At 41.3% G+C, this 14,966-nt stretch overlaps 1 protein-coding gene across 1 annotated transcript; it reads left to right on the top strand.

Moving 5' to 3' along the window:
- The first annotated feature begins 748 nt into the window (after nucleotides 1-748).
- cox16 (cytochrome c oxidase assembly factor COX16) lies at nucleotides 749-5,420 on the top strand. The gene is made up of 4 exons (XM_073483593.1): nucleotides 749-883; nucleotides 1,457-1,534; nucleotides 3,622-3,690; nucleotides 5,171-5,420. Exons 1-4 carry the CDS (start codon nucleotides 824-826, stop codon nucleotides 5,282-5,284), a joined length of 321 nt encoding a protein of 106 aa, XP_073339694.1. The 5' UTR covers nucleotides 749-823; the 3' UTR covers nucleotides 5,285-5,420.
- Nucleotides 5,421-14,966: the final 9,546 nt, after the last annotated feature.

Here is a 14,966-nt window from a genome sequence, read left to right as displayed (position 1 = left end):
ACAGAGAGGCGTGTGAGCTGAAACCAGCGGCTGCAGAGACGGTCGGAAAACACTCAAAATATTCGTGAAAGTGTCTGCTGAAGTGTATGTGCTCATAGTAAAACATGCAAAGACATCAAGGTTAAGTATTTAAGTGACTACTGCTTGTAGGGTCAGTTACATGTGGGCCCACTACAATTAACTTTTAACTGGGAATGAAACAGTCTCGGTTTGAGGCTGATCTAACCTACATAAACAAACCATCAGCCAGAGGACTGGTGATTTATATTGTAATTCTTGATGCCTGTCAACAGGTCGGTTTCTGACATATCACACAAACCCTTTTAGCAACATTGCAACATCTACCTATGGCAGACTGAAACTTCCAAATAAAGAAATAAAACTGGCTCAATAAACAAATTAATATGCCATTAAATTCCCCCCCAAAAAATAATGGTTTAAATAATTGTAAGCATTAATTAATTTATCAGATGTGATACAATTTGATATATAGCCTATATTTTAATGTGCTTCTGTATTAAATTCCCATTTATTAACTTTCCCATTTATTATTCCATGTTTTTTGTACACATACTGTGTAAATACGTAAATAAATGAATCAATTAAATGTAAGAAAAAATTTGATTGATAAATAAATAATTAAAATGGAAAATAAAATGGAAAATGGAAAAAAATATATTTCGACGGACACACACCGGAACCTTCGTGTCTCGTCAGATCTACGGACATTTTAAGCGTCGGACCTATTCAGGAAACAGGTCCCAGCTGTGACCTGCTCGGTGTTGTTATCAGTAAAATGGACTTGTAGCTGAAAAGAAGAGTCATGTTTAACTTAAGGGCGCTGCAGAGAAACAAAACAGTTAGATACGGAGTCCCCATGCTCGTAAGTAACTTAAATATTAAAGTGTTTACTGAGCGTTGATTAGCTGTGTTAGCTAACACTCTAGCTAGCAAGTACAAGATACATAAGGCTGCTGTAAGGTTATTTTATCAGTCTACTCATGATAATGAAGTGTTCTTAGTTATCTCCTTTCAATAACTAGCTTTAAACATTACAATCTGTGACACTGATGACACTTTTTTTCTGTTTTCTAGAATATAATAAATGTTTCCCGAATCCCAAATTGTGTTTCAAACAGTCTTTAGCTTGTCTGTGTTCATCTAGTCCAGATTTGACAAGTTGTTTTGTAGAGCTGGTTCTTTGTGATCTGGATTGGACACGTGAAATCGCCCTTTTTTGTGTTTTTCTTTCAAACACAGTAGGGCTTTCACAAATCTGAAGCTGTGTTTCAAACCTGTCCACTTGTTCATCAAGGCCAGGTTTAACAAGTATAAATGTAGTTTTTGAATACACACATGGCCTTGTGTAAAAGGAGAAAACCAACCTTTACTGCCTTGACATCAGTATTTAGGATTAAGTTAACTAACAGTATGTATTTTTCAAATGTATTTTCAGTTGCTCGTAGTTGGAGGTTCCTTTGGCCTGAAAGAGTTTACACAACTTCGGTATGACGAGCAGAGGATCAGAAAAAAGGTTTGTCGTAGAATTGCTCTTAAATTACACACTTTTAATTTGCTCATAATTGGGGTTGTAGCGATATACCAGTTTCAAAGTGTACTGTGGTATGAAAGTTGACAGGTATCATACCAGTATTTACAGTATTGAATTCTACCATATGTGATGGGTTGATAAAAATATATATATTTAAACTTCATATCAAGTTTTATAACCCTAACCCATTTGTTTTCATTCCTCTAATGGTCATTATAACTGAAAATCATAATAATAACTGTGTAATACCTTGACACCTTGATAAATATTTATTTTTATTTACTTATGATTCATGTGATGGTAAAATAAGTTAAAATTCTCAGATTTCCATCACAGGGAACCAGTGGAGACAAACAGTCCTACGAGCACTTTTAGGGTCACAGACACAACCAGTGTGCAATGACTCCCCTCAGTGGTTAGACACATAAATGCAAGTGTGAATCAGGATTTCTACCAACAGACCAGAGTAGAAATGGCACATTTCGGCATCTGCGAGGCTGGAATCTCTCTGTTTAGTGTGGTTGATTTTAGGCTTATTTATAATTTTATTTATAAAGGATCTTAATGAGAAACATTGTCTATCCATCATTTTACACACTGCAGGCATACAGCACCGACAGGCTTTTCTAACCCATCAATACAAGAGCAAGAAGCGCGAACTAGCTCTAATAATTCATTAACTGACAGACCCAATTCATTAAAATGACAGAAGACCGGCTCTTTATTAGAAGCCATTACAATCTGATGAGCTGGCTGCGAGGGGAAGTGGCTGTTTTGTGCTGTTTTACTCAGATGCACGTCATCTGGGTGGGAGCCAGATGGCAGGGGCATCTTTTCTTATTACTGTCCATGTGAGGCGGCACTAGACTGTGGATGACGGCGGCAGGGGCGGTGGAGGGGAGGCAGGGCGCCCTCGTCGCCCCTGGCACCGTGCCTGTAGAGCTGCCCCCACACTGTTCGCTCTCGTCTGACGCGGCCTGCGGCACGCTGAACCTCTCTCCTCTCTCCTGTTAGACCCTGTGGAGCAGAGATTCAACTCTGCTGCTCAGCGTGTGTGTGCACATGTAATTTAATGCATGGAATATCTAAACACTTGTCAAAAAGGGCACTTGATCAGAAGCGCTCTTCCGGTTCTTCCTTGGCAGCCGATTCCATTAGTTTTGTTCTCACAGATATTTGCCCACTTAAATGATTAAAAGCACTGTCTCAGGGTTAAGTCACTGTATGATCTAATTAGCATTTTCTCGTCAACTATTTAATTTAGCCTGGAGGCGCAGATGAACCTGAAGGCCTTTCGTCCTCCATGTGCAGGTTTTCGTGTGTTTTCCTTAGCTTGTTTTGGAGGCTCTATTGCATGTGTCACACTAATTATTTTAGCTATTAATTCCCTGCTCCGAAGGCTGCGAAATATTCTATATATTATTTATTTGCTTTAGTAATGTAGGTCTAATTAAAAATCAATCACGGAATTATGAAACTCATCAGTCAGCCGAGCAACTGCGGCGTTACTGCTATGAAATATTAGAACTCATTAAAAGTAATGATTCAGAATGGGATTCATTTCAGTCCTATTCTCGGGCAAAATCAATTTGAATTGCAAAACCCAGATAGCTCCATTGGACTTTCTCTCCCCAAAAAGCCTGTGACACATAATTTTTTTTCAGTTTTTACTAAACCTGGTGATGCTGATGCCAAATCAAGCGGAATAGTTTACAGAGCACAAACAGGGTAAATTGGATTTTCCCTCCAGGTTTGGAGAACTCAACTTTGACGCTGGTGAGAACCTCACCTCTTCTGCAGATGTCATCATTTATACATTAAAGACATAATGCACAAAGAAGAGGTGGAGGAGATGCTGCCTGAAGGGGCTTCTCACCGCTTCAGTCACAAGTTGCATCCATGCAAACCTCATTGTTTTAATATTTGTAATTTCTCTCGAACAACGATCCTCTCCACGTCTTTTCCTTTCTTCTCTTCCTCTCTTTGGTTTGTTTCCATTTCCTCCGTGTTGCTGTGAGTGCGTGACTTTCTGCTCTGTACAGTAACAGCTCTTTTCCGCTCTCTCTCAGCTGGATCCGTCACTGGAGGCCAAAGTGAACGTCCAGAGGCAGTCAGCCATACTGGAGGACGAGTATGAGGTAAGGAGAGACAGGCTGTGAGACCCTGAGGGGTGAGAGTAGATGAAGGAAAACTATCTGTGTGGTCCCTCTGCAAGAAAGTGGTGCTGGTAAACAATATGTGCTATTGGGTGTCATAAAAACCCTCTTTTTTTAACAGAAGAAAAACACATTTCATCAAGTATCTGAAACTCACATGCTTGGAGGTTAGAGAGGTAAAAACAAGGGGGATTGCATGAGTAACTTCACACATGTTTATATCATTTAAAATATTTAGGAGAAAACTGGGACTGTGGAAGTGTTTGAGTGTTGCAGCCTCCAGTCAAATAGTTTTTAGAAATAATTCAAGAAGGGTTGGATCAGTAGAAGGAACTGTTCTCAATTTTGGGTATTTAGTGTTCAGTGCTGATGTGCAGGTGCTTTCCTAGCTTAGTCCTTAATATTTAACACCTTCAATTCAAGTGTCCATTTGTTTTTTTATGAATTTAATGTAATATAACAGCGCGCCCACATTTTCTCAACCATTAATAAGTTGTGGTGAAGTTAATCTGCCTTGAAGGTATTCTCACCCTTCTGTGATTTATAACTCTTATTTATCACTTTGCTTTTTACTGGAAATATTTACTGTTTATTCTATAACCAGTCAATAAAGATGTAATGTTTAGATTTGAAGACAGTTTACAGATTTTTATCGTTTAATCACTTATAATTGGACAGTGGGCTGAAGCTGCTCGACCATTCGACATGCTGCCCTGAAGAAACAAACTGACAGATTAATTCCTGCATCGTCTCACCTGTGTGACAGACCAGATGCTCAGAGTCTTCCACAGCTGGACATTTCAAAGTACATCAAGTCATTTAAGAAAGAATCCTAAATGGAGTATAGAATAAGGTTTTTTGTGTTCATGCAAACCTTTTTTCTACCCTCATTCTACCCTCAAAATCCTGTACAGATTTCAAACACTGTGTCAGAGTTATTGTATTTTTGCTTTTACAAAATCAAACACATGTACAGACAGCATATTGACAGTACAGAGTCAACAAACAATAAGTGAATCAGAAGGAACATCAATCGGGGTAACAGGAAGATTATACAGGAATACAATCAATCTGGTGCGATGGAAGGTTTTCCATATGATCCAAAAAGGGTTGCAAAATGTTTCACTCCTAAGTGAAGGGGCATCCATACTCTTACAGTAGCTAGTACAATAGCTCCCCTGGCTAGAAGGAGTCCAAAGTCCAGAGGTGCAGTCTATTTCGATTTTTGTAGAAAGTTCTTTGGATATAATCCAGGCACACACAGTTTGGCATTTATAGAGACTGTTTTGAGTTATTTGTTTCTCTACACTAAAAAAACATACTTAGATGGACACACAGGGGAATCTTAATGATGGGTGATACAAAGCTGATACAGAATTTTTTTAAAAAATATTGAATTCTTGTCATCCTGAAGTTTAAACATGGTCTCCTGATTGGGTTTATTTTTTCGCCCTCTCTGCAGAAGTTGAAGGAGGCGAATTTGGATGAGTGGAAGAACATCCGAGGTCCTCGTCCCTGGGAGGACTCCAAGGAGTACCAGGAGCAGCAGCGCTCCAGGCAGAACAGAAAAGACTGAGGTCCAGGGACGCCGGGCAGAGCGGACGGCACCCACACACTGCAGCAGGACGGAGCAGACGAGAGTGGACGAAGTCTGTGGCAAAGACGCCGCTGAGACTCGATTACCTCAGATGCTGCAACTTCAGGGCACGGATGCAACTTGTTTGATCTTGGCTTGTGTTTGACTCTAAACTTTGGAAATGTGCACTTCTAAAAAGTTGTGGTCTCATACTGATGGTTAACATGATGCCCAAAACCTTGAAATAAGTTCAAGGTTAGTCCTAAATTTAAAGACTTATAGTTTTATACACAGAAGTATAAAGCAGTCACCTGTTTCAGTTTATTCTGATGATCAGGAGTTTGTATAAAAAAAACAACCAGTAGGTGGCACATCTGTGTCCTGCTGCGCCTTCAGAGAGCAGAGAAGAAAATATATATCAGTGTATGATTTCCATGTCTCAATAAATTATGTCCTATTGATCCAAATTGTTACTTTTACTTTCATTTTGTTTTTGACAAAAGCTCGTAGATGCGGTGAGTCTTTGCGCTGCATTGATTTACCAGTTGAAAGTATGAAAGAATAAATAACACAACAGTCCAGCGTTTCCTCAGGCTTTATGGGTCTCGACAGTAATCTGTTTCTCTGACAGTTATTACTTTGCAATGCGGTGGATTTATTACGTTTATAATGGAAATAGTATTACCTTTTGCTTTTTTCGTTCGACAAACCGAAAGAACATGATTTTTTGCTGTAAGTCTCCGGATTGTTTGTGTGACTGACGGATAATGTATGTGCTGTTTCCCCTCATTCAGCCTGTGAAATGGGATGTAATGAATATTCCTCAGGTCCGTATGAAAATGTCCTGGGATACATTTTCTGTAATCACATTTTTTTTTTATGTTCATGATTTTACTCAGTGTTTCTCAGGCTCTGGATGGTTTTAAGGGAAACAAACAACAGCTCCTATGTGAGGATCATCTAAACACATCTGAGCGACGAAGCAGAGCAATCAAGTAATTTATCACTGGATTGGTGGATCGGATCGAGCTTCTCTGGTCAGGCTGTGTCTGTGTTTCTGTATTAGTAGCCACATATTTGGTGCATCTGTAATCTTAGAGGTCAGTCCCACATAATTATGGATGCTCCACAGGCGGCCCCCAGGGCTGATTTGATTAGAAATGTACTGTTGAAGAATGAAATCTACTGCAGGAAGCTGCTGTTTCTAACTGTGGGAATACTGAGTAAGATTATAGTCGATGAGCCGGTCTGAACTGCACTTTGGAGGATGTGACTTATATTGTAAGACTAGGATGGCCCTCCTAAGTGGGCCTGTGTTTTTCCCGTTAGGATCGATGTATTATTCCCTGAGAAATTAACCAAAATGTGTAAAAATGCAATGTTACATTGAGGTTCGAGACCCATCCTCCATCCAAGTTTCGTGGAAATAAATGTAATGGAGTAGAAGTACAGAGTAGCATGAAATTAAATCCACAAGTAATTCAGAATTGTACTTTGTTGTGCAGTATTTGAGTAAATGCAATTACTTTACACAACTGGTTGGCTGTAGATGTCAGCCTGCCAGCACCAATGACGCTGTTCTGATCACTGACCTCTGAACCCGAGTCTGTGCAGAAGAGCAGGCAGAACAAAAGAGCATTATGGTACACGAATCAATAACATATTACACTGATAGCTTTTTGATGTTTAAAGCACAAGTACTTAGAGCAGATGTTTTGTCTTTTGTCATGCACTGATTTCTCTCTGTTTCAGTTTGACAAAGCAATGCAGTGAGAGGGTTTAAACCACAGACCACAGTAGACAGTTTTTACCAACTTGCACTCAGATGCATTAGAGGTTAGTGGGTTAAATTTGGCATCAAACCAGCAACACACATTTTACTCTCACGAAAGCAATGATTCAATTTAAAATGCCTTGATCTTCCACAGCTTAGGCCATTTCACTCCACCTTTAGATACATACGAAAGAATACAAAACACAGATTAAAAAAAACAGAAAACACCTAATACACAGGCCAACATTCAATCAGACAAGGAGGAAGTCCATGTGCCATCTAATATATTTAATAAAGAGACACTAGGTCTTTGCAAATTTACAGTAGGAGGCGGATGATGTGCACCTAATCTCCTCTGGACAGAAAACTATATCACTGAGCCACATCTTATAAAACATTAAAGCCACTTTGGTCTAGCTGTCTTGCTAGCTTTTTTAATGGTACCAATATACATACCAAGATGTAAATAAATATAGGCTATGTATGCCTAGCAGCTGGGGGACAGTGTTGTTATCCTACTCTGATATTAAACAAAACATGCATTTGCTCTCAAATAGACGATTTCTTCGGTAGAAAGTAGTTCCAGTGAAATCTGTTTCTGATAGTTTGGTTGAGCTGTAATAGTGCAGTTTTCATGGAAACCTCCATATTCTGCAGACACTATGGTGTCTCTGTGCTTTCCACTAAATATTCCACTTATGTAGACATTTTTCATGTTTCTTTATTTCCTCCTCAAAGTCCTCCATAAATGTTTCACCATATGGTATTTGTTGAGGCTGTGTATTTGTTGAACCATCCGTAACCTCGCTAATTGTGCAGTGCCGTACCGCCTCACAGCCCCTCTATAGAGCCATATCAAATGAACCATGTGAGGGAGCCTTGAGAGCACTGAAGCAAAAGATATGTTACAGCACATTACAGTTATAATATACAGTGTGGGTTTACCCAACAGTGGCCAAACTGGGTCAGTCCAGGAGGCCTTGCCATCGTAAGTGAACTGTCAGGGTGCATGATGAGTTGGAGTCCTAATTTCAAGAAGTCCTGCCCCTTTCACGTGCTGTTAAATTTTTCATTTGAAAATGCAAGAAAACGGCATCAAATATTCATTGAACAAGGCTAAGAAAAGAGGGAAATCAAATTCAATATTTACGATGTCGTTCGAAGAGCGGGAGAACTAATGAGAACCGTGAAACAAGAATCATGTAGCTGTTGGAAATCTGGGGTCCTGTGACAACCCCGGCTCTGAAACATTAAGCAACTATAATCTCTTTAATCTTCCAGGGGGCCTTTTTTTTTTCCAGCTCCGGGGGGCCCTGACTCATTCAGATTGTCCCCTCTAATCTGCGGCCCTGTGAGTTGGTTTTCCATGAATCAAAGTGGCTGCTGGCAGATCATCACAGCTCTGATGAGAAAACACTCTGCAGAAGAACCAGTCAGCTTCCAGTCTTCTTGGCCCTTGATGAATGAAAAATCCCTCCAAACACACACGCACATACACACACACACTCCAGATGATGATTAATTACCACTGGTATTATCTCACAAGAAGGCATTTTTCACAAAGATTAGAAACGCGATCATTCAGTTCCACGAGGAAAATACCAGATATTAACATTCTTGTGAATCGACTCGGGGATCCCCCAGAGAATCGTCTAAAAAGGTTGACTTTTGGTATTTTAGTACTTAATGATGTATTTCCTTTTGAATCAGGCCGTTGGGGCAGGTCATTAGACAGTGAGGTGATTGTAAACCAATAATACTTATGGAGAGAAAAGCTGTCTGATTAATGGGTACAAAAAGTGAGATTGTCCAAAACTTTGAGATTGATAGGACATTTTAGTCATGCTTCGTAAGTACACTCCTTCATTTGATCTTTAGTTATATTCTAATTCTTAAATATATAAAACCCTAATTGGAAAAGACTATATAAAAGTGTACCTAGAGTTTATATTTTGCACTGTTGGTGGTGGAGTCCGCCACTGCCACACATGCCTGATTTACAGGAACCAGTGCATGCATGTAATCAAGCGTAACTGTAATTTAATATCTGCCTCGCTGTCTACTCTACAGCCGAATCAGAGCTGTGTTTGAATATATACATTTTTAAATATAATTGGATTCTTCAGTTTATATATTCAGTATAATACATAATGTTTCATTTTATCTGTTAAGTGCCAAATATTTGCCTGTTTCAGCTCAAGTGTTTCATTTTTTTCTCATTGTAAACAGAATATCTTTGAGTTTTGGTCTGCTCGTCAAACAAAACAGGACATTTAAAGATGTCACACTGGACTTTAGGAAGCTTTTTTTTTAACGTATTCTGAAATTGAATAGATTACAAAGACTACTTGCTACAGGTGTAATGTATGTGTGTGTTTTCCATATTCCTCAGATAAGAAACAGGGTCAGTGAAGCTGCTGTAAGTGAAATCCTCAACCTTTACTACCGACTCGCTTAAATGTCACTTACACAGAGCTCCAGTATCAAACAACAAAAAATAGCCTTATTGTAGCTACACGGAGGAGGAGGGGGGAGAGAGGGGAAATGGCCCTTATTTCACTTCCTCTCTCTCTCTCTCTCTCTTTCATTTCATTTCTATAAATAGACAGACGCTTGGCAGCTGAGGGGTAGTCCACGCAGAACAAATGCACCCCCTGGCTGTTTCACTTCATTCCCCACATAATGAGCCAGACGGAACGCGCGCAGATCGCCGCCGTCACTTCCACTCTCCCCAGGACCGAGGCAGGGGCCACACGTTGCCATGGAGACGTGGCTGTTGGGCAGAGGGGGCCCGGATGGATGGCATGCAAGGCAGAGACCCTCAGACGAGCCGACCTCTCCGTCTCATCCTGTCTTTCCCCTTGCTTTTTTTACTCCCCCGCCCTTCATCCCTTCCTTCTTCCTCTCCGTCACTCAGCACCATAAGGCACGAGGAGGATGAGTAGACGAGTGTGGAGTCCAGTGGCCCACACTCGTCTTCTGTGCTCTGTGTCTCTGATGTAATGGAGTCAGTGCGGGTATCCCACTCTCACCCATCTTCCTTTGCAAATATATTCCAGACCAGTGAACCACTGAATGCTCGGCTCCAATGGCTGCAGCCGCAGAAGGGGCACTCTCCACAGACTAACTATACTATGTGTGTGCAAATACTGACTATGGATATTATTTGAGCTGAAAGCTTAGCGCCGGGCTCCTTTCTATCTGCATTGCACTCTGTGTATTTATGTGCTGTCAGGGTTTTATTTGAGGAGAGGATTTATTAGTACAGAGCAGTCAAGGTTATGTAGCATTATATACAGTATATACAGTACATAGTATAACCAGCTCTTCTCAGTATGATTATGTGCATACACGCCTATCAGGCCAATGCATGCATGTCTGGATGATGGTGTTTGGCTCGATACAACAAGCACGGTAATGAATCTAGTGCAGCAGCTCCTGATCCTTAAGGCATGTGGCTAGAAAATGAAGCAGCTGTTGACAAGAAATGTGAAAAGTTCAATCAAATAAGGATTTTTCTTGTCAAACATTTTGATTTTTAAGAATGAACCTGAAAAGTCAGGTGAACAACAAAACAACACAACCAAAAGAAGCCATAAAATGGCTCCATACAGCCTGCCTGGCTCTGGAGGCCCCGAGATCCCAAATTGAAGTTTTCAGATATCCGTCTCTTTGATTTCTGTTTGCACCCGAAGGTTAGTTGAAGATATAATATGTACGAACTCTGCATTAAAAATGTCCTAAAACTACTATTTTGTTGAGTTGTGGGCTTAGATTACCCCAAATGTTTCCAACAATGTTTGCAATTGATTGCTCACAGTTTAGTTGCCGACGTCGCTACTTCTGGGACACGGATGTCGACGAATGAGACTTATGAATGAATGTGAATAAAACATCACCTCGTCTGTGAACACTTGTGCCTGAGCTTTTTTTTCAGCAATGGTGGCTGTTTAATGGTGCATTCGCCAGCAGCGAAGCAAGTATTACCGTGGGATCATTTGTGTTTTGTCACATTACTTCCGCTGTGTTCATCTGCCCCAGACAGTTTAATTACTGTATGTACATTAGCCGTTTACTAACGAGCAATGGCGCGCACCAAGGCTGCGTGCGTCAGTGTGTTTGGATTCGGGTCAACTCTCACTGGATTCAGCACTCACCAGAGACTCCGGTTCTCTCTCCTCTCCTCCTGCTCTCCCCTCTCTAATGTTATGTTCATGAAGTAAAGTACATTCCCCCTCCAGCTCCAGTCAGCAGTCAATATTTCAGAACGTAAACACCAATAGTGGAGGTCACCAAGACAAATATTTTCAAACCAAATAAAACTTTATGCACGGCCTGATTGCACTACATATCACAAAGGGTTTCTTTTGCAGTTTGGGTGAACTAATCCTTTAAAAACACATGATTATCATCTAATTCAAACACTTTATCTTGGTGATTGGGGTGATCGGGGTCTTGGTGTTTGCCCCGTCTGACCCCGACCACCACACCACCCTCCCAACACACACATCCACCAGTGACGGGAAATGGCCCTGCAGCCCTGAGGTCTTAAGATCCTGATGCGAGGCGACTCTTTACCTTTCTCATTTCACAACTTCACTATTCATTACTGACCGTCATAAGTGGACGTCGCCCAGGGGGTGAAGTCAGTGTTAACTCCTCTGTTGACCCCCACGCTGACGCCCCCTCCCTCCACTCCCTCTTTTCCCTCACCAGCCTGGCCTACTGTGTCATTGCCTGCCTGTTTTTTTCCACTGAAGTTGTTGCAACTCGAGCCTACAAATTATCAGCATGTGCAGAGTGCCGACCGCAGCACGGAGGGAGAAAATACAAATCACAAAGTGCAAGTGCAGCACTATTCTCCTGTGCTGTGCTGTATCGTTTGCCTGCTCCGGATTCTCTGCTGCTTTCACGCCAGACGTTTAAATAAAACTGATCCGGCCGCCGTCAAGTGTTCCTGTGGCAAAAAAAGGGAGTGAAATACAGGAAGGAGAGGAGAGGGCGAAGCTGCTTTACTGCCTGAGAATCAATGCAAGCAGTCAGTTTCAGGGCCACAGCCATCAAGCCGCTCCTCTCAGTGGGAAGCACAAGCAGGCCTGGTGTGTTGATTACAAGTGTAATCCATTAATCATCACTGAGCGCATGGAGGACTTTTGATGCGAGAGGCAAGAGCAGACATTGAATTCCAATCATACGATGCATGCTGGCTGCAGGTACGCTCAAAGCGCCTGCAGTGCACACCAATATGTCCAGGGTATTTTCTGCCTCCACCCTTTTCCCTGCAGATAAGAAAACTTCATTAAAAACATCCAACCATATTCTCCATACTAATTACAGCATTACATGGAGAGGAGCGGAGGATATGGGAGAGGTGGTGGTGGTGGTGGTGGTGTTGGGGGGCTGCCTGACCAGCTTTGCGTCTCATCCTACACCCCCCGTCCATTTAGGAAGTGATTGTTTTTGAATTTCATATTTGAATTTAACAGGTGTGGAAATCTGAACAGGCTAATAAGATTCTGAACCACAGTGCCGGACTATGTAATTAAAATCGGATCCAATTGATTTTTCCCTGCTTTGCATATAGGCTCCGTCCCAAAAGAAAAGAGGGGACTCTGCACACTGCAATGAGACGACTGCTTCAACTCTCTCCGTGTTGTTTCTGGGTGGATTAATGATAATTTATTATTGATTAATTGCTAATTAATTTTAAAGACTTTTAAGTACTTGTATTAATTTTACATACAGCCTGGTTTGCCTTGGGACTTTCAGGGGTTTTTTCCCGACGCTTCAGGCCTGTATGATTCTGTAATTAGAGGTGGTGGCAGTGTCAACATCCTCCTGCTTTGCTCCTGTCTCTGGGGCTTCGTCTGTCTCGTCAGCACCGGTTATGGGTGATTGTGCTGCATCAAGGACTGTGTGCCCAGTGAAGCTCATTATCTACTATAGTAATGCATCTAATTGGGGTTGGGAGGATCATTGGGGTGTGCAATGCAACTGCAAGACGCAAGACAAAGAAACACAGGACGTGATGAGGATTTGGACTCTGGGCGACCCTGAGCACAATTTGTTAAAAAGAATACTTGGACATTTTGGAAAGTACAAGATACTCAACTCAGCTTACTGTTTTGCATCATTTTTGAACTTTTAATTTTTACTTCTGCTCACTATTTTGCAATCACAGTTTGAGTTAAGCTTGTAACTCATATGCAATGTCCATGAACGTGACTACATCTTGGTTTTTTGGAGTGAGAACTGACCATATTTGTACGAGTGGCTATAGCTGGGGAGAATATCCCGCTTGGATCTGACTGAGAACCAGAGGACGGGTCGTGGTAGCAGCTTGTTAATCACAAGCTAGCCTCGCCCTAAAGCATATCATATCATCTAATTTACTCTAACTGGGACCATCATTTACAAAATGAACATCATGCTGTGTTGAGGAAGACTTGAAACTAGCAATTGAGACCATAAACATAATAGGAAACTGTTTACTGAGGTAATAAATCAAGTGAGAATAAGGTCATTTTCTCATAAGCTTACATACAGTCGACTCCTTTTTGCAACCAGTGGCGTCGCCCCCGCTGGCCATTAGAAAGAATGCATGTTTAAGGCACAGCATCATTGACTTCACTTTTCAGACCCAAAAAATACAAGTTTTTGTATGAATTAAACAAATAAGATGTTACTTGTCACTAAGTTTTTAACCTTTTGACAAAGCCAGGCTAGTATCCCCTTGTTTTCCATCTTCGTGCTAAACTAAGCTTGCTGGCTTCTGGCTGACGCTACATATTTAATGGAGAAACAGGAAAGTGGTACCTTCTATCTTCTCAAGTTCACCGAAAAACTCGACAAATTGTTACATAGAGAGCCTTTTTTAGTTTTAACACAACCAAAAAGAAAACATAAAATGGCTCCATATAGCTCATTCCTGCATAATCCAAGTCTCCACTTTCCCCGAGATCCCAAATTGATTTGAAAAGATATTTTTAGCCTCTTTTTTAGCTTCACTGTAGCTGCTAGACTAAAAGTGATAGCTCGAGACCTGTCTGAAGTGGGTGCAAGAGCTTGAATGCGCTTCGGGGGTGTAAATAACATCTTTTCAAATCAATTTAGGATCTCAGGACTTCTGGAGACTTGGATTATGCCGCACAGCTGTATGGAGCCAATTAATGTTTGTTTTTGTCGGTTGCTTTTTAAGCTTTAAAACAAGTTCCCATCTGCTTCAGTTACTGAAGTATGGGCCTGTGGATTTTCAGGCTGAAATGCACCTGAAGCAAAGTTAATCTGAGCAGAGCTTTTAATTTTTGGGGTGAACTTCTCCTTGAATAATACATCACATCGTTCAGCTGCAAACATTTTTTTTAAAGTTTGGCAGGAGAGGAGCTGTTAGTCACTCTTACACCTAACTTTACTCCATCTCAGCATTTATAAAGCCTGCCTTGTCTCTCTCTCTGTGTGTGTCCTATTTGTGGCATGCAGCCAGAATAAATGTCAGTGACTCAGTTATCATCCTCCTGCTGCCACTTTGTTCTGCGCCTTGAATTAGCAGCATCTGGCGGGGTATATCCTCAGCTTTTAGAGGTAAAATAGTGGGTGATGCCTTAATTTTAAGCTGTCTCCTCCCTCCCTGTGAGCAGTTGTCATGGTGGGCTGTGGGCCTGGCTGATATTCATGCTTTGTGGTGCAGGTTTTATTCTCTCAGCCGATGGTGACGTAGTTGCGCGCCTAACCGAGCCTGTCTGTGTGACTTTTAAAAAATGGGGGGCGGAGGACTGTAGGGCGCAACCATTTCACACCACTGCCGGCGTGAGAAAAGGCCTAATATAAATAATAGTTATCTAAGGATGACAATTCAGAGATAAAGCTCATTTCCAGCAGTCATTCCGAGCTCCAGAAAACTGCTCGCAG

This window comes from Pagrus major, chromosome 16 (genome assembly GCF_040436345.1).
Source record: "Pagrus major chromosome 16, Pma_NU_1.0".
NCBI classification, from domain to species: Eukaryota; Metazoa; Chordata; class Actinopteri; order Spariformes; family Sparidae; genus Pagrus; species Pagrus major.
This window is presented reverse-complemented; position numbering and strand designations above follow the sequence as displayed.